We start from the raw sequence: 23,418 nt of genomic DNA, 5'->3' as shown, positions 1-23,418 counted from the left end.
TGATAAAATAGCAAAAGCAATATTTATCATCTGTAACACAGATTCTTTGAAGCAAATTTGCTTTATAAAAAGGAAAAAGTGAAAAAGTGAGAAGTTAAATATATTGGGAAAGGCAAATACATAGATTAAGAGAGGTAGTTCTTCTAGTATTTCCACAATTTTATTCACATTTGAGCTGCCACTGCTCAAGTGCATTTTACACAATACCTTAGATGTCAAAACCTCCTACATTTTTCTCTTAGGCAAGCTGAAAACTATCATGATTTATAGAAGGCCTGAAAAAAGATTCTTGTTCTGCTAAACTACGGACAAAAAAGCTACTTCTTCCAAAAAAAGTCTAGTTGTTAACATGAATAACCCAGTTTCATTCCTACAGAAGCATCAAAATTCCCATTTTTCACAAAAAGTGTTAAAACAGGATATTAGCTGCTGTGGTTGGTTAGAGCTATAATAATACCAAATCAAACTCTCACCACATCAGGACACAGGCTGGATTAAGGAAGCAGTGGCTCCTGTGAGTTTACAAGCAAACCTATCCTGCTATCACCCATGTTACATCTATCAGCTTCACTATACTGAAGAGTGTGTAATTCAGAAAATCACCACATTTCTTCATTAACTAATTGATCCAGCTACACCTGAAATACTTCATTATATCAGCTATATCACACTGAAGTTGTATTCAATCTTCATCTGAGCACAACACTGTTTCAGAAACTGCAGGAGAACTTCAGTTCTGAATACAGCAAGTCCATTACTTGAACTAAAATTCCCAAATCTATTACCACATACAGCAGTAATGGCCATAGTAAACAGATAGAACTGGTGCCCAATTTGGTGTCATTAAGAAAGTAATGGAGCAAGCTCACCACTCTTGAGAACTATCAAAACATAGTTCATAACTCACAGGAAAACCTTGATTTGCTCTGTATACGTTTCACCTCTCACACCACTTCAAGTATAATGAAGTGAAAAATCATGCCTGCTTGAACATTCCAACTGTTGTGAAATGTTTTTCCTTCTCAGCTCTATGGGTCTTTGGAACACTACAACTAACTACAACAGCATCCACATGCGTAAGCCAAAGCAAGTGAACTGAACTACCCAAAAACATTAATACAGCCAATGCTCCCTCTACACACACTGTAAGAGAAGCATCTTTCTCCCACAGCAGCAACACCCATAGCCCTGCTCTAAGCACCGGATGCACAATTCCACCTAGTTAAGCAACATGAGACATCACCATGCAAATGACACCTGAGAAACTGAAGTTGCTTTGCAAGAGGTAGAAACAACTACTGCATCCCAAAAGACAGAAAATGCATTCAAGAAGGCTAAGTGTCAAACTCCTTCCCTGCATATCATTCTCTCTCCCTGCATATCAGTATCAAGCTATATTACTGATGATTATATCAGCATGAGTCAGATACAGTGAGAACATGTGACAGTAAAGTCTGCTTTGCTTGAATTTCAGTCCTGTGCTCCACACATTAGTCACCACATTCTTTAAAAACAAAATAAAACTCAATCAAAAAATGTATTAAAAGGAAGGAAAGCCTTTACTCACATTTTGTTCCAGCTCAGCCTAACCATGTTTTCTGTATTAAGCAAAATAACTATGTTTTCACAAAATCTCATACCTGCAGAGAAAGTAGTTTCACTGAAAAGCACACAGATAAGGCACTAACCAGTGCAACTGGGTGTTGATATAATGTGTTAATTCATTAGAGGCCTTCCTCTTCACAAATGAGCAAAAGCAATTAGAAAACAATTCTCAAAGATGCTTCCGATTATTCATCAGTTCCTTCAAGCCACATGTGATCTTGCACCACCATTTTGATACTATTATCTTAAACTAGACTATGAATCAAGGTATCGGTCCTGGTTTCCCCCAGAGGTACTGTTCTGTACTTCCTGATTTGAGATATCACAGCTGAACACAGCCACTCTTTCCCAATTAGCCTCCAAATCTTCTTTCTTAGGAAGTGTTATACCATCTCCTGCAGGCCATAATGAAAGCTGGAGTGCCTCATTAAGTAGTCTCTAGCTTTCAGGAAAGGTCAGCTTGTTGACACAATTTATGAGCCTACCTGTACAAAAAAAGGGCTATTATCTTTTCAGAACACAATGAGCATCTGCATTTCAAAATAAAACCGTGAATAATAGCATGTATACAAACAGGAGACAGTCAAAGTGTTTCAGTTGCATAGAAATAAAAAGTTAAAACTGCATTTTTTAAAATTAGTTTTCTTCAAAGTAACTTTGCACAGCAGAGAAAGCAGATATTTAACAAAAGAATACTCCCAGCTTAAGCCAAAAGATTTGGACATGCTACTCTTGCCCTTCCTGTGGAATAGAGTTTTAGCTGCCTTCTGGAATAACTCTTCTAGAGATTAATTTCCTAGACAAAACTACAAATTCCTTGATGCACTTCATCAACTCTAATAACAAAACCATTGTGCTTCAGCAAAGCAACTCCTTGGAGTAAAGTCCAGTGCTTACCAAGGTGGGGAAAGGGGGAGAAAATATCACAAATTAAGCACATTCCACGAAGCAGAACAGAAATAAAAGCAAAATATTAGACTGAAAATGCAAAATTTTTAAGCTTGAAAAGGCAAGAAGTCTACAGAAGAAAATTAAGTGTCATGCCAGAATTAAACTCATTTCTTTTCCTGCCCCATCATTAAGCATCTTGAAAAACCTAAGTAATTGAATATAGACAGATAAATCTTAACAGTAGATTCAAGCTTACATATTTAAGTATGCTTCTGGACAGAAGGGAGGCAAAGGAGTGGCAGGACAGCACCAAATTATTTCATGTAACCACAGTATATAAGACAGAAGGAAATAAGACAAGTAAAAGAATATTGGCATCCATAAAATACAGTAGAACGTGAAAAGCTCTCCAAATATCACAGAATTGGAATTAATTTCAGCAAGGCCAGTGCTGAATATCTGCTGAAAGGGAAACCTGCAAGGTTACAAAAAGCACAAAAGATGCATAAAACGACTACAGAATTATTGTCAGTTATTTCTTTTCAGTCACAACCTATAAAGAAGGTGTATAAGACTTGCCCATATTTACTTGCTGTATTTCACTTATGGATTGAGGATGCACTTCTAAAATGTGCATGTTTCTGATACTTGAAAAACACAATTTTTCTTTCAACAAGCTGCAATCAAAGTGTAAGAGCAGCTAAGATAGAATAGCAGGGTTTTTTAGACACTTATAACCTTACCGCTCAAAAAAATCCAGTATTTGGGCTAGACAGGAGAAAGCAGAGAGGAATTTTAAGAAACGGGCTAATAATCTCAGTGGTCCAACTGAAATCTACTAATCTAAACATTTATTACTTAAAATCCAATCTACTACTAAAAACATACATCCTCCTCCAGAGTTTGATCTTAAACACCCTAACTTACTGAAACTGCCACTAGAAATGCCAGGTTTCCCAGAACTTGCAGTAATAGGTCATAAATTGTACTTGATTTTTCATCTTCTAAATCAAATCCATCTCAGCTGCAAACAAAAATTATCCTAAAGGCTAAGTGTGGCTGATAGCTGCAAGAGTAAATGAATGACTGCAAAAAAAAAAAGACAGCACTCCTCAGAAAAGACTTAAATTAATTAAATATTTTGTGATCATAAGTCAGTGTTTTCAGAGGTTTTTCAAACTCAAAGTAAATTGACTACATCAACATAATTAATTTAACCATAGACCTAGGCTCTCTCTTATTGACCACTGCAACAGACTACATATTTATGACCTAAGATCAGGTAACAACTCCTTCACCAAAACCAAAGGGAACGGTTTGTTACCAAAATCCAGGCACCTAAAGTTTCTTCATGTACATATTATAAATAAAAAACTGGCACATTACTCATAGCCTGGCAGACGTACAACATCAACAATTTGTTAAAAATTACATTTCAATTGCAAACACTACAGAAAGGCTCAGATCCACTGGGTAAACAAAACCTAACACCTATATTCAGGAAATCAGGTGTTCTCAGAAGTACAAATACACAATGCCCCCAAAGATATTCTTTGGTCTCACAGCTACTACTCCCAGGACACTGACTGCTAGGAAAGTATCCTATAACAAGTCACTATCATCCATCAGTCATTAAAGCTAGACAAAACAAAACCTTGCTTGCACACAAGCTGTATTTCAAAACAAAAGCTTGGATGCACACAAGCTGTATTTCAAAACAAAAGCTTGGATGCACACAAGCTGTGTTTCCATTACTAACACATTTACAACTAGGGGAAAAGTCATACAAGGCTGTGGAACACAAATTATGTCTCCCTCTTCACTGGCTCCATGAAAGGCAGAAAACAAGGATGCCCACCATGTGGTACAGAACCTAACACTGCTAAAGGTAGGGGTTATGAACCACCCCACCTCTGGAAAAAAAACTCTCACGGGAGTAACTCATTAGCTTGCGCTTGGTATCAAACAGCCAGGAATGCTTGTGCTACACCTGGCCAGAGCACATCTCAGTCTCTCCTGGTGCACATCTCAGTCTCTCCTGGTATAACAATTACACCTCATACTAAAGCACTGAAGTAGTAGTAAGGGGAGAGTCTGCATGCACAGCATATAAAGGGGTAAAATCATAGGACCTCTAAGTCAGTACACTCTCTGATGTGGAAGGCTCAGCTTTAAGCTCCTTCTCTCCTTTGCTTCCAGACTGCAGATGAGCACCCCAAACACAGTGCTACGGTATCTGCCTCTTCCTGCCTCTGTGAATACTGGATTATTTACCACAATTCAAACACCAATTTTTCCCCCTTCCCAATGGGTTGCCCTCAATTCCACCCACCCTACTAACTACCAACTTACCCACCTGATCGCATAAAGTCATATCCACTGGCCACCACAACCCAGCTGCTGCCCTGAAATAGGAAAATTTAAACTAGCTGTTTCAGAGAACTTAGCTACTGACACTGCAGCTGCAGAGGACTGGAGAAAGAGTAAGTATATAGTCACTTCTGCCCTTGCAAGAAGCAACAGCAGCAATCTGACACTGACCAGCAGGCTCAAAGGAGATGCAGAACACAGCACACAGCTGTCTGGAACCTCCTTATCACCTACAGAGAAAAGATGGTAAGCCAAATGGAAGTGTCCCTGGGTCACTTTCAACTGCACCAACCTGCTGAATCATTAAAACGGAAATACAGAAACCTGACAGCAAAGAAAAAAAAAGCCTCAAAACACATTGAGATTAATAAGGATGATTTAAGACACAGAAGTGCCCTATTTTGGCAATCATGAAGCCTTGCAAAAACCTGAAGGTTTTGTCTAAGATATTTTCATGCTGAAAGACAGAAGGTGCAACTTGCTTTATTTTTTTTTTATTGGCAGAAAGAGACACTGATAGAGAAAATATTTCAGCAGAGGCCCTGGTATCCAACAAGACAATATTACAGAAATATAAATAGCCCTCGTCAAATTACACACTAGTAGCTTCTTTTTACCTTATCTTCTCAAAAGAATTTTAGCAGTACTAGCTGCAGAAAAAGCAAAAGTACATGAACACCTATGGAAGAAGGAAGCCAACCCATTTTACCTCAACTAAAAAGACAGTTGTAAATACACTTCTTATATTGACAAGTGAGAATAGAGTCTGAGAAATTATATGCAAGGGATAAGAAGGTAGAATGGTATATAGAAAATTTTATATATGGTCTAATGCACATGCTTCCTTGTAATAAAAAAAGATCAAACTCATATCACAGGATTCCATAGTTTCCCCAACTAAAATTATCTCCTTCAAGAAAAACAATAATATAGCATTTTAATTGAAAGGAAAATCATATGTGTGCTAGTTAAAGTCTAAATCACTCTCACTTTTTCAGTCTGCAAGTATACAGCTTTGAACAGAGAAGAAAAAAGATGACCTCTAGTCCACTTTTTTTATTTTATTTATGTGGTTAAGGCTTAAAAGAGATCACCACCAAAGCTTTTGTTTTTTTCAGTAAATTAATGCAAGACTGAAAGCTTAAACTGAACTGAACTCTAGACGTTTTTCCCTGAATACATAAAACCCAATAGAGTGCTTTCTAAACATTACCATTCTTTTTCTCATTCCCCGAAATAGTAAATACATTCCTAAATGGATTAACATCCTTTTACTGTCACCCCCAAAGCTAAGAGAGTGTCTATGTAGCTTAAGGAACTACAAAGAGGTAACGGCATCTTCCCTTCCTCTGTCTCAGGCTGCTTCCTCAGATGGCTTTCAGTGGAGGTACACTGAAAGCAGGCTGCATCAACACATCTGTCCATTAGATTACTGCAGATCAATCTGCCACTTTATGCCTGAAGCAATGCATTCTCTCAATTCTGTTATCACACAAGTATGTACCCACAGGGTAATTAGATAATAGCACAGTGGGATTGGGGGGGGGGAGAAAAAGAAAGAAGTGAACACCTAGTCCCTGGGAAGCAGGGCGATGTTAATTTCCTATCACTGGAAACACAACAGATCTTGCAGGCTATGAAAATTCTGCCTTAATATATCTTGCACAGAACACTACACCCTTTTCTGGAGCTTAACAAGTCCTGAGTATGCAAGTCTAGTTATATTCTTAAGCTGTGCAAAAAAATAGCAACTTCAGAAGCAGAGTTACATGGTGAAATACATCAATACAGAAGACTACCGAATCAAGAGGGGACAAAGGGTGAGGGGGCACTTTCATGCATCACCATTATCACTGCAGACTCCCTTACACTGACATAAAGAAAAACTTTAGTCTTTCATTTACCAGAAGTAGCTTATGTTTATTTTGCCAGCTCAAGCACTAAAGGATTAATTTTAAAAGCCAAAATTAATGCAATGAAGTACACTCCTGTCAGTGTTTAAGGGTGCTGCAAGGAGCAGGGTAGCAGACTGCTCTATCCCCAGTTGCATAATATCATATTGCAGGCTATTTTTCTGAAATGTAACTTTTATTCATCAAATGGCAGTCCTCACTTTGGGGACATTGGCCTGCCAAAACTTTAATAGCTTTGACATTTCCTGAATGCTTGCTTTCCCATCCCTCACTAAAATAATTTGCTGCTAAACACCACAAATACTTACATATCCCTGTTGTGTAAGAAAAAATTAAGCAGGGACCAAACTGACTTTAAGAGAAGCTATACAGTCACCTGGCTTGTTTCTTGCCTTCCAGCCACAAAGGTACTAAGGCCGGGAGAAACACCAAAAAAACCACAACAAAAAATCCAAAAGCCAGCCCAACCAAAACAAACAAAAAAAACACAACAAAAAAAAACACAACAAAAAACCCCAAAACAAATAAACAAACAAAAAAGGCTGAACCATTATGTCATTCCCTGCCCCCCACTCCTATCACACACATCTTCCTTCATAGCTGAAGAATCTTCGTCAAGAGGGATTTTCCAAGAGAAAGTTCTTCAGCAATAGCTCAGGTGTGTAGTTAATACATAAAGACACTCATAAGGATATGGTAACTTCTGATTACTTTCAGTGCCGCATGTGAGCCCTCTGTATTGAGGTGCAGGAACTAAAGTTAACTTGACCTGCAAAGGTTCTTCTTTTCTAAGCTTCACTTCCTTGGTGCTGGTCAGTCTTAGCCTGTTGATCCACCCCACCGCTAAAAATGTCTGAAATTTCTGCATCAAAAACAAAAGGAACTGCTCTACAGTGTCATTTCACTCAAGCAATACATTTTAATTCTTAAATCATCAACATGAGGTAAACAAATACCTTTACTTAATATCACTTCCACTGCGATCTTCTCAACTTTGCTCAATGAGAATTAGGACTCAGACTACCCATGCAACACTTTAAAAGTTGCATTTAAAGGGCAAAACTGTGGCAAAAAAACAAAGCTGTAAATTTTTGACAAGTTTTGTGAAGCTGATGGATAAGGCACATTCAGCACTTGTTACTATGGTAGGAATTGTACAGTCAGGAGATTATTCCAGCATGCAAATGAATTAATATCTGATTCTTCAACTGGCAGCCAGAAAAACACCACTAGAAAATCTCACTAGGAATAAAACTGAACTCTAAGCCCTAAAATTAAATGCTTAACCAGTCAATAAGTTTCTATATCTTTAGTTACTTTTAAATTAATTTCCTTGCATTGGTTTCCCTTCACTACAGTTGTTTTGCAATTTTAGCCTTGCTTGCTGTTTTGGTTACCATCTCTATTTTTGTTAAAGAGCATATTTAGGAGATACATGGGTAACAATACTAATAAGGTTTTACCCAAATAAGACCCACACATCTCTCAAAAATACCAACTCATTCTCTGTCATTTTGGTCACTTACAGAGAAGGAAACTCAGACACAAAAGAGATGAAGAAACTCTCAATCAGCTTTGTCTAATGAAAAATAAATAGCTGTATTTTTCCAATATTCTGCACTATTATATCACTATCTCATTGATATCTTCCAATCTTCTGCTAGCCATAGAGCTTATCGTCAAAGAGACAGATGAGCCTAAGAGATGGACTCCCATGCCATCTGCAAGCAGCAGAGAAAGAGAGAAAGAAAAAGATCCCTGCTGTGGGTTCTGTGTTCAAGATATAAATATTTTCTGAATGACCAGCAAAAAAGGAGCAGGCCAAAGAAGGTAATGCCAATGGTAATGATATCCCAAAATATCACAGTTGTTCAGTAAAACAACCTGCAGAAAAGTACTTTGGATTAAATCAGAGATTGCAAAAAACACTGATTAAACCACTTGTGGCCACTGTCTTCTCTAAATAATCACATACACATCTATGCTGAAATGGAATGTTTTAATTTAACTCATGGAAAACTCTTGACAATGCAGCACTGATTCATGAGCACCTATACTTCCAACAAATTGACTAAGTAAGCTTTCCAATAAACATTTTTTATTAGAAATAATCAATTTAATTACCACAAACAAAAAGCCAGTTTTGGCTATATAGGATTAAAAATCCACTACTTCAAATACTTCAGAGGTTCTATCTCACAGCTTCAAAGTCATCAAGAATCTCATTACTTTCAGGAAAAATCCTGCTTGGCCTTCTATAAATAAACTTGACTAACTAACTGCAGCAGTTTCTTCTGAAGATCAGCCAGCTTAAGACGTTTGTAATCAGTCATGAAGTTGAGCAGTATACAGAAGTTTCCTATCAAATATGACCTTAAAAAGACCCAGTCTCATTCATACAGCTAGCGCCCTTATAGCTCTTGCCACTGTTTCATTTCATACCTAGTAAAATGTAAACACTGCTATTACAAATGTAATGCCACCAGGCACTCCTCAACACAAAAAAAAATGCTGTTTAACATGTACACAGCATTCCAAAATAAAAAAAAACCAAATTCTACAAAATGCTGTAACTATCACCTAATCCTAGGCTTGGAAATGTGACCCTTGGTTAACGTGCAACTCCTTACCACTCAGGAGACCACCTCGACGTGGAAGATCACAGCTCTAGAGCCTGAGCTATCCAGCTTGCGCTCCTGGCCAGCACCAATGTAGGTTTATGACCTGTACAGTTGTCAAAAGACACACAAAGATCCTGAACCTCGATCCTCAGTAAAGATTATTTATTTAGTAAAGGCACCAGGAAGCAACCAGAGATTTTGACCTTTCTTCATGCAGCTGGCAGTTTTAGCCAGCGATGGCAAAACACTGCCAATAACATAACACTGCCAATAGTTCAGCAGTTTGGCACTGGGAGAGATCTGGGTGGGTACCAAAGACAACTCCATTTATCACACACACGAACAGATGTGCTGCAGTAGTCCGGGCAGCCTCAGCAGGGGCTGTCCGTGGAGCCTCGGCGAGCCTCGGAGCTGGGCGTGAGGGCGGCTTCCCGCTGCCAGACGCACTTAAGTCCCACACCGGGGATCTCCCTGCCTGACAAACCCACGGGTTTAAGTAACTTTCCAGGCGCGTGCCTGACCACTAAGCTGCCCAGCATGGAGAGACCCAGCTTGACTACAAAGATACGAGAGCGCCTTCCGGGCCCCTCGGCCGGAGTCTGCCTGCGGACGGCCTGGCCCTCAAGCCCGGCGCCATCCTGCCCTGCGGCGGCGCTCCGCCACCTTTACCTTCCCGGTAACGCGAATTCGTGAACGCTGTCCCAGCGGACGGCGCTCCCGATTCCTCTTGGAAATATGCCCCAGCCCCCGGCCAGTCCCACCGCTTGCAACCAACTACCCCTCTCCCGCCCTAACGCGCCCCCCGTGGGCGAGAGTGCAGGCCTCCCGCTCCCGGTGTAGGCTGCCCCCGGAACCGCCGTCTCTCCTCAGTCCCAAACGCGGCGGCACTGCGGCCGCCAAGGGGCCTCCCTGCCCTCCCCGCCGCCAGACCTCCTCCGCCCCCCTAGGAACAAAGCCTCGCGCCGCTGCACCGGCCGGGCGCGCTCTCACTCCCATGGCTCCCGACGGCCGACAAAGTTTACCTCGCTTTCCCGGCTCCGCAACAGGGCACAGCGGCTCGGTCGGTGAGGGGATGCAGAAATCCCCCTCCCTCAGCGCGGACACACTTGTTTTTATTTCGTGCGCTTCCTCCCGCCGGGAAAAGCGTCCAGCGCCTCGTTCAAGGCTGGGGAGGAGGCGGGGAAGAGGCGCGTACCACCACTCCCGCCTTGGGGCGGGGGCGCGCGGAGCAGCCGTGCCGTGCCGTGCCCTTCTGCCCTCGCCCTGCGGCGACAACAACACCGGCCCCGTCCTCGGGCTCCCTACCTGGCGCCATCTCCCCGCGGCAGCCTGGCTGCCCCGCTCGGAAGATTGGTCCGCTTGGGAACGGGGCGGGGGGCATCGGGCGAGGAGAGCGCCGCCACCCCTAGGGCCCTGCATAGCTGGGCTTTCCTAGCCGTGCCCCGGCGGCTTTGAGCTTAACTGCAAGGCTGGGAGTTGCAGTCTCTGGGACACGAACACTTACCTCTCTCCAGGACGGCTTGCCATGGCTGCCGGCAGAAGAGTGAGCCCTACAGCCGTGGGCAGCCACGTGCTAAGCGGCCACAGTAACGAGGCCGAAGTTGGCTGGGTGCCGAGAGAGCTGCACCTGCCTAAGTTTCTCAGCACGGCACCAGAGGTGCCAGGATGATCCCCAGAAGCACTGCTTAGACGCTGCCTAAGGCTGTATATTCCCTGTGTTCATGCAAGTACAGTTCTTTACTGCACTGACATTAATGTTATTTACACAGCAAGAATTACCTCTCCCTTCAGGTAAGCTCAAGAAAGGGCAGCTTCAGACCTGGAGTTCTGCAGGATCCACAAGCTAGGCACTGTCCTCTGTACCTGCTGGTTCACAGCTGCTGACTCTTGAATAAGGGAATAACTTACATGGCATAACACAAAGAACAGGGCAGGGAGGAAACAGATGTACTACTGCTCTTTTACTTCACATTTCAGAAAGCAGAAGTTTCACCCAAGTTGCAAGAAATGAGAGTTCACATCCATCCTTTGATGTAGAATTTCATCTCCTTAGGTACCCTGAAACTTAACTGAAACAGGTATAACCTGAGGCCCATTCCTTGCATTAGAATATATAGATACATTTTTATATATATATAATCAAATATTTCCTGAAGCAAAGAGGAACTTCATTTATAGGATTGAGATGGCTAACACCGACCACACTATTAGCTGGCAGCTGAGTCATCACTTGAGAGGTGAATGCATATCACCAGCAACAATGGAAAGGATTTGAACATGGCTCTTATGACATCATATTGATGTGACCTCTTTGTAGCTTGATCCAGGAACAAGCTGACAGAAGTGATAAGCAAGAATAGATACCTTACTCTATTACTCTTAGAGACTAGATTTACAGCCAAGCCCATTCTAGCACTAGGCATTTCCCCCAGACGTATTTAGGCAATACAGTGGATAATATGTGCAATTCTGTTACACTGAGGATGAAGGACCACCAATAGAGATCCCAGAGCCAGGTTTCAAAGTTCAAAGTCTGTTCTTTGCAATGTTTCATATTATGGGAATAGGCAGACAGCTGACCATATGGAAGGCAATGACACCCGAACAAATATATGTTACTGGGAGAGCAATATAATGAACACTATGCAAACAAAAGACACACTAGTTCCCAGATATGCTTAGGGTCTCACTTAGAGAAGACTATATTATATTGCTAGAAAAGCTCTAGCACATTTAGAAGCAGACATAATCAAAATCCTTTATTCATCATCACATTTTAAATCTCTTTCTTTGTGCCAAGGAGAGAAAGAGAACACGTTACAAATCTTTTAGACATGTGCATCTCACTGTTTTCTGAGATACAGTTTTTCTTAGACTTTCTGCTGGATCAATGCCATCTGCATAACCCCACTGTTACAGCTCATATTTAAATAATACCTTATGTGTCCCTAAATTAAGCCAAGAGGCTCTTGGAATGGGACCAAGCTCTTAATCAGCAGTGTACAGATAATCAGCACCTTCAAAGCCTCACAACATTTGATGTTTCTCTTAAAGCCCCATCACACAAATCACCTGAAAAATTCACCAACAAAACAAAAACAGAATTACAGTCACCTTCCAGCTTTCAAGAAAAAGTTTCAAAACTTGACCTCCAAGGAAAAAAGGCAGAAATTATTATATTTTTAAAAATTTAAACTATCATGTGATTTAGCACTCAGACACATGATTTTCAAATGCAATATTTCATATATATGCAGATACCAGCTTAGAGATGCACATATTTTTACACGACACTAGCCAAAGGAAAAAAGTATTTATTTTTGCATAACACCTTGCACAAAACAAAAATGTGAAGGCTCAATGTCAGGAAGTTCACTATGTAGGGTTAATGCCACAGTGTTAGCTTAGCATAACCACATGTTCTTTACATTTTATATTACGTCTATAATAAATGATAGCTTCTTATATGTTTACATCTGTAATTATCATCTTTATACCCTGAATTCCTACCCTCCTCACTTTTCCTAGGAATGAGGAAAAATAGGAAAGGAGAGAGAAAATCTGTGTCTGTGTTTTAAAGAAGGTTCAGTGTATTTGAATCTGCCTAGATGTGTAGTCAATGACCAAATTAAGCATTCATCTCAGAGACAAACTTGCTTAATCAAGGAATTTGCTATGTGAAGAGCGTTGCTACATTAACCTGCTAATCAAAATAGTCTTGCCTTCTAATTTAATAACACCACAAACACTTTTAAACATTCCAAATAATGGAGTAAGAAGAGTTATAGTAATGACATATCTTTTACACACTGGCGGTCACTGATTTTGCAATGTGCTTTATTCTTACTGTTTTCTACAGAAGCAACGAAGTTTGAATCATGTATCGGGTAAACAAAGTTTTTTAATCAGAATGAAGGGGGATTGCTTTGTCAATCATCACTGTGTTGAAACTAACCATCCACACTTGTCAGCAACCAAAAACTTGGAGAGCAAGCTATGCAGAGATCACAACATAGAAAAATGGTTTCAGTCCTATTGCTATTTTGCTTAAATAACACAAACCAAAACAGTATTCTTTCATGTGCATAAAATATATATAGTGATGACATATCCTATATTTATAAACACTCATAAGGCATAGAGATATACATCACATTTGTGTAGAGAGTACTTGACACATACCAAGTTTCCCTTGAGCAAGTCTCCTGAAACTTGGTACACTCTCTCAAACTAGGCCACAATATAAATTTGTAACCTGACTTCAGTGTCAGAGATCACAAAATATTAGCTTTAAGTAGCTCCAAAGAAACTATGTAACATAAACAGTAGCATAAGAATTTACAATGTTTCATAAATGTCTCCCCAGCAGTTCTGTATTCTAGGATGAACAACCACCACATTTTTATTTGCAACAAGAAAAAAGCAGAGTTTTCTAGAAACTGGTTTTATTGCTTCCTTTCATTTTCAACAAAATAAATCCTTATAGCTGCAGTGCTGTACAAGTAATAATCATCTCATTCATGTACTGTTAACAGAACTGATGATTTTTAAGGTCCTTTCCAACCAAAACTATTTTATGATTCTATGAACTGCCCCTGCATATGTCAACTTTGGGCACCAAGTCACAATTTCATACATATTCAAGTTACCACACCAACTGACCATATTTAACCCCATATTCTATGTTCTAGGAATGAACCCACATTAGCTATTTTCCATCACTGAGTTACTAGTACAGATGATACATGGTATCTGTGGTGGTCAAAAAGCTCATGTTAAATCTGCTAACTGATCAAACACACCAGTGGTTGTCTTACAAGTGTGGCAATGAAACATAAATCTACATTAACCTTCTGAAACATTCTATTTGTACAAAATCAAATGATAAATACAAAATCTCTCTAAACTATTAATAACTTCAGTCCATACCGATAGTGTGCTGCAGAAAAATCTAACATTAATCTGACTGTCTTTTGGTACTCTGATTCTTTACGAAAAATGGACAAGAACCTTGCACAGTATTTACAACATTTTCTCCTTGTACTGATTTGCTTATTATGTTCCTAATAAATGATTACATTTTTGCAGGTTATCAGCTTGCAAGGACATGTCTACATTGTCCACTACAAGATAGTACAGGCATGCTGAAAATAACAATTAAAAGGTAGGACTATGTAGTTTTAACGTTGGCTCATTTATATTATGATATAATGAGTGCTGTGTGTCTAATTATTCATGTAATCCAATACTTGATGCCCTGTGATATAACAAAAAATGCCTGGTACTTTAGATTATCCGCTATTCTTCAGTTTCTTAGAACTGTTCCTCTTTTTTATTTTTTTTCCCTTGAAAAAATAAAAAAGCAGTAAGAAGAAACTAGTGAGAAACAATTGCAATTGCCAATTCCAATTGGCAAGTTTAAAAGTAAAATTGTGAAGGCAGTAGAAAAGCCTCTAATGTACTGTATAATTGCTGCTTTGTGTAACATATACTAGCATGACTATAGTCCAGAAAAAACTCCAAGTCCAGAAGGTGCTTTCAACACAAGTCTGGTGGTACTGAGTGAGGGAAATCACGTGTTACTTGATACAGAGAAAACTGATAGGAAAGAGAACTAAATGAAAAGTAAAACAGTTGCTGCTTCTTACTCTTCTCAGAACTCAATCACTTCCTCTCATAGGGCTCAGACAGAAGTTCCACACACAGGGATCAATTGCACAATTCATCAACTCTTGGGAGGCAATGATGAATCAAATGCCACGTGTCATATACTTAGTGTAACATGACTGAAAATTCAGTGCAGAGGATACAAAAGTTGCTGCAATTGGCTACACAGAGTTCAAGAAAACAGAGAACCAAGAGCTGGATGTTGCAACATGCCTTCTCAAATCTCAGTGCATTGCTCCATATGTACTCTAAGCATTGGTGACTGCTTTTTTTTTTTTTTTTTGGTGGCATAGGAGCTTCAAAATAATTTATTTCTCTTCCTCCACCTCCCTTCTTCATACAGTGAAACAGGGCCCAGCTCAGAATAATGTGTAGAGGACTTTTTATTTTTCAGCTAACAGCTCTGAGACAGAATCTGCTGTAGACGCTGTGTGTCTATGTATTAATGTTAGTATCTGTGTACACTAGCTAGTGGAGATGGTAGGATTTCCTTAAACTGAAGAGAAAGCAAGCTTTCTTCAAGACTACGCATAGCCTCCTACCTCCCAGTTATGGTCCAGTAGTGTCAGCTATCAATCGTCAGTAAAGTCATCTCCAATTTAATGAATTTTCCTCAACTTTAATTATAATGTCAGCTGTATAAAAAACATTACAGAGTTGAATGACATGTGAGTTGAGACATGTCTGCCTCCAGGCACCAAATCCTGTTTCAAACTCCTGTATCCTTTCCCCTCCACTCCAATGTTTATAAACAAAAATAATCCTTTTCTCCCTAGTTTGAATCATACGGAGAGACACCAATTTCAAGTTTATGTGAGCTTATGTTGCCCCATGACTTCAGGAGAGTTGCAGTAAGATAACTGTAGCAACATGAATCAGGAAAATACCTCCAGTTAGCTATAATAAGATAGAACAGAGGAACAGTATTACGAGTGAACAAGGGACACAAATAAGTCTGTTGTATCTTCCCAGAATTTACATTCAACTCTGCAAGACAAACCAAAATTATAAGAGTTGAATGAGAAGGAAGAAAAGCTTTAGCATAGCAGCAATTATAAAACACGGGAATCACATCAGCTACTTGGTTCAATAACCAAATCTCAGCATAGTACCCAGTCAAGAAAAATATAGGACAGAAAACAATAAAATTTCTCACTGCAATCTGTTCTAGTGATATGGAATGTTTTAAGAATTTTACTGCATCTTTGGTGCTCATATTTTCTCATTGTACTAAATGAAGACAATAAAAAAAAATCTTACAATTCAGCATTCTTCATAGAAGTTTCTGAAAAGTTGCTTTCTGCCTACCCATTAGATTATGTTACTCTTACACAAGTAGAGACAAAGATGTTATTTACAGTAAGTGACAAGAAGCACTGTCATGAGCTATTTTCTGTGTCCACACAGGCACCTGTGAAAGCCCTTAACTTCTCGTGTAGAGCTTACGGACCCCTAATTGGTGCTGTCCCACACTTTTGGTCCACTTATGCTGACACATCTTCCTAGTACAGACTTACGTTGCACTTACATCCTGGCCTACAGGATCTCTTTGGCCACTACAGCCATCTCACCTATTCTAACAATATGAGCCACACACAGAGAACTACTCTTCTGCCAGGAGGCATCCATCTCCACTGAGGCTTTGACAGCAGTGCTCCATCAGATTAGAAAAAGGGATTTTCCCTAAAAGGACTCCCAGCTGATATGGCAGTGCCATTCCAACCTTACAACTTTATAAAGTAGAGCAAGACAAAATTCTGAGATGAAGACCCTCTTCATCCACAATAATCTTCATTTTAATTCCCTTTCTTTGACATTTGTTTTGTAAGGCTGGAGAGTTCACATTTTCAAGCCTTTATCCAGAGCCAGGAACTTTACTCATAACAAAGAAAACTGAGATTAATGTATTATTTACTTATTTTCAGAACCTGGACTTTATAAATATACCAATTTATTGCAAGACTCACAATAAAATGAACAGTACGGGCAAGCAAATCCACGTTCTCAAAGCCACAGGTAGCAGATGTTGCCTAGAACTACAGAAAGTTGCTATGGGCAAGGCATATCTACTTGTTTACCTATGTCAGCAGAATAGCTGATGTATGTCAAATTTACAGACTGACAAATCTTCCTGATCTTGCATTATTCCACAAGCAGCAACTATGGAATAAGCTAGGTACATTGCTTTTCTCTCTTTAGTATGGAGAACAGAACTAAGCCTAAAATAAGGAATGTTACCTCACATTCTTTTTTTTTTTTTGCAATAAGGGAATTTCTCTTTCAAGCTTTGTCAAGTTTATAGCTATTTTGGATCATTCCTATGCCTACTGCAATAGCAGACAAAGGTACAGTGGTAGCCTAACTACATGATTCAGATTTTTGTAATTGCTTTTTCCCTTCTCTTCCAACACTCACTGCAGCAATGCTTAACGCATTTTGTGGAGGAGAGAGGGTCTAGAAAAAGAAACTTGGTGAGCTTCTAATGTTCTTTTTTAAACAGCCCCCATAAAAAGGTACAACAAAATCTCAAACAACTTGAAACACATCAAAAGCTGTATTTCAAGATCTCAGTGTTGTTCACAGAGTCACAGAATATTCTGAGTTGGAAGTGGCCCACTAGGATCCTCTAGTCCAACTCTTAAGTGAATGGCCTGTACAGGGATCAAACCTGCAACCCTGGCATTATTAGCACCAAGCTCTAACCAACGTCATGTTTATAGCTTCACAGAACATCCGAAGCCAAGTTATCAGGCCAAGTTATGATGCGTTCTAGAAGTAAGTTACAATATAAGTAGCAAACGTGTCTTTAAGATATGTTAGCACATTAACAAACTTCAAGAGAACTCTTCCATCACATTCAGCTAACTTACCTGAGTGAACATAACTAACAAAGCATAATTCTTTGGCTCATCAAGAGAGAGCCTCTGTCAGCAACAAGAGAACTGTTGACCTTTAACAGTTTATTCATATTTCTGCCTGGGGATAAATTGTGGGTATGTATTTATATACACACACAGGTACACACTTATAATCCATGTACCATTTAACCAAATTACACAAAAGATATTCCCCAAGGGAAATAAGATAAAAACACAACATTTATTGTTTGCAAATGTGGCCACAGAAACCTCAAGCATGCACATCATGCAGCCTTAACTCTTGTGCCCTGAGGAATTCTACTAAGTACTGCTTCGTAATTTATAGGTATAGAAGTGGAGGGGAGATCTCATGTTTGACATTTGGTAATGATATATCTGAACCTAAACTCAAGTAAAGAAAGGGAATGCCCTTGTTCAAAGGAAGGCTATTTTGTTTTCCTTGATTTAGATCCCAGGGCCAAGTTTAATCAACAGTGCAAGTACCCTACTACTATTCTGTTCAGGTACTTCCAACATGAAGTACCTGAGCAGAGATTACTGAATAGAGACTCAGCCAATTCAACCTCATCTGTACACTTTGATGAAATAGATAAAATGCCAAAATTGCTAAGTAAGCAGCATTTCAGTTTGGGTTTTCAATAATCACTCAAACCAGACAACTGTTCAGCAAGAGCTGTGTTAAGGTCAGAGCTTACTTTGCATAGATAACAAAACAGTACTGATGAGATAACATCATTTGCTTACAACTAATCCCTAGTGCATTAGAAGGGGAAGTATGTGTGGGTAATAGTTTATCACAATACCAGTGACTTTAGGTATAATTAAATCCATGTATTCATTCTTATATCCAAAGCATCTTGCCATTTTTAGTGAGTTATCACTGAAGTGATATACAGGGAGGCTGGCTGCCTTTAAAGTATATATAACAATTTCTCCTAGCATATTAAGTCATGCCCAGGTTTTATAAGACCCATCCTGTCAGCCACTCCCTTCTCCATACTAAAAGTGAGAGGAACTTCTCTACAAATTCATTTTACCATTACAATACTTCCAAAAATTTTGGAGATAGGAATTTTTGTCCTTTTTCAGAACAACCCTGACAGAGAAATCAGGGAATCATGTAAATAACTATTTTGGAACAACTGAATAATTGATGAATTTTGAAAAGTGAAAGGTTTGAAATTAAGGTTTACCCAAGAGCAACTCTTTCATTTCTAGTAGAATTCCCTGTTATATATTTTGCCCTTTCCACCATGAATACAGTTGGGATCAGTTCTTATTTCTTCTGTATTTACTATGTTCCCTTACTTTACTGCACCATTTTATTATCTTCAGCTTTGAACACCATATATGTAGTTGCCATTAAAGCTGATATATACAGTGCCTACTTTTCTTTACTTTTGCTGGTGTTCACCTTTTTGTGAATTATGAATGTGCCCATTCTTTAGTTTAATAGTACAGTACATCCTAACTGGGATCCACTGGTGGCTTCCTGTTGACTTGCAAGGCCCATAGCCCTCAGAACCTGGAGTGCCTTTCTACCATCAGAGTATTTGCATATAAACTCTAAGTAGAATATAAAGCAGAATTACATTGGTTTCTATCTATTTTCTGCCCTTTACTTAGCTCAAGCCTTTCTATTTCCATAAATGCCTGTAACTGCACAGTCATTTTAAATCACCTCCCTTTGCTAAATTTGTAATTTTCTTCTCTTTATTCCACTTTTACCACTATGTCCAGATTATCAGATTTCATATTTAATTTAGATTTATTTAAATTCCTATTAAATGTCAATTACTTTAATTTTAGAAATAAGGCTAAGTCCTGTTTAGTTTGAGTTTGGTTTTTTTGTAGATAAATACCTTACAAAACCTTTTTGCTAGTGTTGAAAAAATCTAGCAGAAGTATCTAACTACCTGACAGATTAGAAACTAGAACACTAGTTCTAGAAATTAGAATTAGAAATTAGAACACTAACATCTTTCTTCAGTATAAATCTTGACAATGGTTTAAATAATTTGCACACATTTTGATGACATCTTGGACTTGAAGTATTTTATGCCACCTCTCTTTGGACTCCAGCTTTCATAATGCTGCAGGCAGACAGCTATAACACTGACATCGGGGTCTATGCATCCCAGAGATAGCTTGCACCTTCTTCTGCAGATCAATAGACAGCTATTAAATGCATGTGACTTGTGATTCTAAGATACACCACTGCATGTCTTAAACCACTTCCTTCCATTCAACTCATGCTATAGCCTCAAATCCACCATGCTTCCTTTCATTTTCATCACCAGGGAAAGACATATGCGAAACAAGTTCCCAGTGTTTCACTGTGCTATAGGACAACAAAATCAGTGCAAATAAAGATTGACAGGAAGGAAAATAATTTAAAATTACACAGAAAGATAAAATATTGATCACTTTTCTTATTCTTTCTCACCAAGAAAACTTGGAGATATAAATAACAAGGAGCAGTCAAACTTATAGACAGATACGTAATGTAGAGTTGTACAAAAATACAGCAGAGATGTACAGAAGCCAGCAGATGGATACTAACTTGTTTAGAGTCAAGCGATGGCCATGGTAGCCCAAGGAGAGGGATGGCAGGGGCCCTGAAATTAACGGCAGTGTGCAACAGCTCCTTAAGACTGCAGAATAAAGGCTTGGAAAATGTTACACAACATATAACAAAGTCAGCTTGTCAGATGACACAACTTATTTTATGGAGGGAACTTGCTTACTAGTTAAAAATTAGCAGGAATATCAAGCTGAAAAGAGTAGTAAAGGCAGCATGTAATGCTGAGTATCTCTGTGCTTGCAATCCATTTAGAGTAACTTCCCTTGACTTTCAACAGTGCCACAGTACAGCTTTAAATGACTCCAAGTTTGATAAAATTAAAGTCAGTCTCTTTGGCATGTAGCACTTAATCCAGGGAGACATCTCTCCAGTGCAGCCAGCTTTTACCACATGAAGAAAAGAATACTTGGTATAACCAAAAGCAGGGTATATTACAAGAGCAACGATTCTCGCAAATATTTCTGTTTCTGAAAATATTGATAAAAATTTTCTTTTCAGTCTGAGAGATTCCAGACTTTCTCTTTAGGCAATTACATTTTCAGCAGAGAAATCATCAAGGTTAATAAATATTTACTTTTCAGGTTATACATTTATTTAGGATAGCTACAGGTCACAGAGGAGCTATTTATAGGCCTAAGGGAAAAATTTTTGCATTTGTTCTTGGTGGTGAGTTTGGGTTTTCGTTTTGCTTTCCTTTGGATTCTTTGCACAGGCATCCTTAATATTGCCTTCTCCTGATTTACATAAACATTATCTTAAATGAAGGTGGTTTGTATAGGATTGCATTATGGTTTTATTCTTTTATTTTGGTTACAATAAATAAAATAATACAGTCACCTTGAAAAATAAGAATAAAGAGGAATGGAAGAGTATATGCAGAGAAACAAGAGGCATTGATGGTTAATTAAGAAGAGGGAAAAGGATAGAGTAATAGTGAAAGAAGATTAAGACGCAATCTGCTTGTGGTAACTACTATGAAACCTTGTAAACATGTACGTGCTGAAACGCAACTAAAACGAGAGGCTACTTTATTAGTCCTTAAATGAGGAGGAGATACCTTTTTGACATTTAAAAAAAAAAAAAAAAAAGTAAAAATTACAAGCTTCCTCCCGAAACTTCAAAATATTTCCCAGAAATAAGGCCCAGCCTGGGGAGTGCCGATGGAGGGGTAGGATTGCAGTGCCCTCCCGTGGCGGCAAGCGCCCGCTCTCCGCAGGCTTGCAGCCAGGGACAAGGCTTCTTCCTGTGCTTCTCAAAACCTTTCCCTCTTTACACCTCCCCTGCAATAGCAGACTAACCCTCCAAAAACCATCTGCTCTCTTCTAAACGCGCACGTTGGACAGAGTTGCTAATTGTGAATAACTAATTAATATAATCAATTAATATTTTATGTAAAAATAAATTTAAATAACTAATTTATAATTTTTGGGTTTTATTCCCTCTGGGATCAGGTCAGTGCACCTGATAGATGCTCATACAAAAGCTGGTGCTGTTCTGAGCAACAGAAACCACAGCCACAGTTTCAGTCAGCACGAGGGTGCTGGCTGTGCAGACAGGACAGGCTGTGCAGACAAGGAGTAGAAGAGAAATGGTTACATAAAGCTTTAATATGGAGGATCCAGCACACGCACACAAATATCCCTTTGTGCAGACCAAGCACACAAAGCACAGGCCTGGAATCATACAGGAAACATAGAAAAGGCTTTTGGCTAATCTGTGTCAGGAAATACTGTGCTAATTTCATTCGGGTGATTCAAGCCTTCAGAGATGTAGGGAGGAATATGAAACATTTAATCCCAAAACCATATATTCCAGTAAGTAGTTCTTTTCTATGTGAAATTTTGCTTGCCTACTAAATCCTTTAATTCCCCATGGATATATTCTATATCCTTCTTTTTGTGTGTTTTAGTCTTTCACATATACACAATAACCACAATGCTTTTTTTATCTTAGCACAGCTGAGGCAAACATCACCATATACTTCTGGCTTACCAAGTAAGAAGGTACATAGAGTCAATTAAACCTAAATCCTGTGATGGTCCTAAGTGCCAAAGACTACTTGCAGCATTTTAGCAAAATTATTTATACTCATTTTCTACTCAACACTTTTTGAGAAAAGCAAAGTTCCTAATATTTTACTTGGAAACACCTGCACTTACAGACAGACATTTAAACATGGCAAAAGTGCATGTGTGTGAAAAATTCTCCGTTTCTCTCTCAAAAACAATTAGCAGTGTCTTTTTCCACAATTATCCTAGACTAAATACAATTAAAGCAATACATTCCCCTTCTCAGCTGGAAGACAAGCCCATAGCTTTCAGTGCTGTTAGATAAGTAATCAGAAGTCAAAGAAACATATTAAGCTCCTTTAACATTGAATAAAAGTAACTCAGGTTTATATTCTCAGTTATGGGAACTGAAGTTTTAGGATATCATAATTACAAGTGTGAAGACTGGTACAGCTTATTAACTGTACTTATTAACAGAATTAAGTTTCTTGTATAATCACATTTTTTATTTTTTTTTAATCTCCATTCTGAGGTGCTGTGCTCAGAGACCTTTCCTATACTTATATTTACATCCTCACAATTTGGCAAGATCTCTAAAAAGCTATTGGTGTTGATCCTTTAGTGATATACAAAGTACACACACAAACTAAACACTGTTATATTCTTTAGATATGGGTGAAAAAAAAAGTCAAGCTAGATTATTTTGACCTAAACAGTTTTCCTTCCCCACCAAGGAAGTTTGCTGGCCTATGGTTCCATCCTGATCCTACAAGAATACCAAGATATCTCTAAAAAAGCCACATCTTTTACAGTTTCAAAAACAAAAGTATCCAACTCTAATACAGTAAGTAGAAATAATTTTGCCAAATGCGAGACAGG

The 23,418-nt window shown here is 38.9% G+C and overlaps 1 protein-coding gene across 30 annotated transcripts in view; it reads right to left on the bottom strand.

Moving 5' to 3' along the window:
• TNS3 (tensin 3) overlaps window positions 1-23,418 on the bottom strand; it is a 225,684-nt gene that overhangs the window by 187,737 nt on the left and 14,529 nt on the right. For 8 of the 30 annotated variants that reach the window (XR_007906517.1, XM_051798813.1, XM_051798821.1 and 5 more), the window contains exon 1: window positions 10,706-10,834. The exons of 3 other annotated variants lie outside the window; for them this stretch is intronic. Coding sequence is in view for 7 of the 27 variants with exons in the window: in XM_051798813.1 (XP_051654773.1) it covers window positions 10,706-10,819 (114 nt within the window). In the remaining 20 variants the exon portion in view is untranslated. Of the gene's footprint in view, window positions 1-9,409; window positions 9,504-10,422; window positions 10,679-10,705; window positions 10,835-10,904; window positions 11,135-20,509; window positions 20,587-23,418 lie in introns of those variants that run through there. 19 more of the 30 variants (XM_051798830.1, XM_051798840.1, XM_051798827.1 and 16 more) reach the window with 6 other exon arrangements.

Source organism: Manacus candei, unplaced genomic scaffold (genome assembly GCF_025592945.1).
Source record: "Manacus candei isolate 608988 ecotype Guabito, Panama unplaced genomic scaffold, ASM2559294v1 h1tg000049l, whole genome shotgun sequence".
Taxonomy (NCBI): domain Eukaryota; kingdom Metazoa; phylum Chordata; class Aves; order Passeriformes; family Pipridae; genus Manacus; species Manacus candei.
This window is presented reverse-complemented; position numbering and strand designations above follow the sequence as displayed.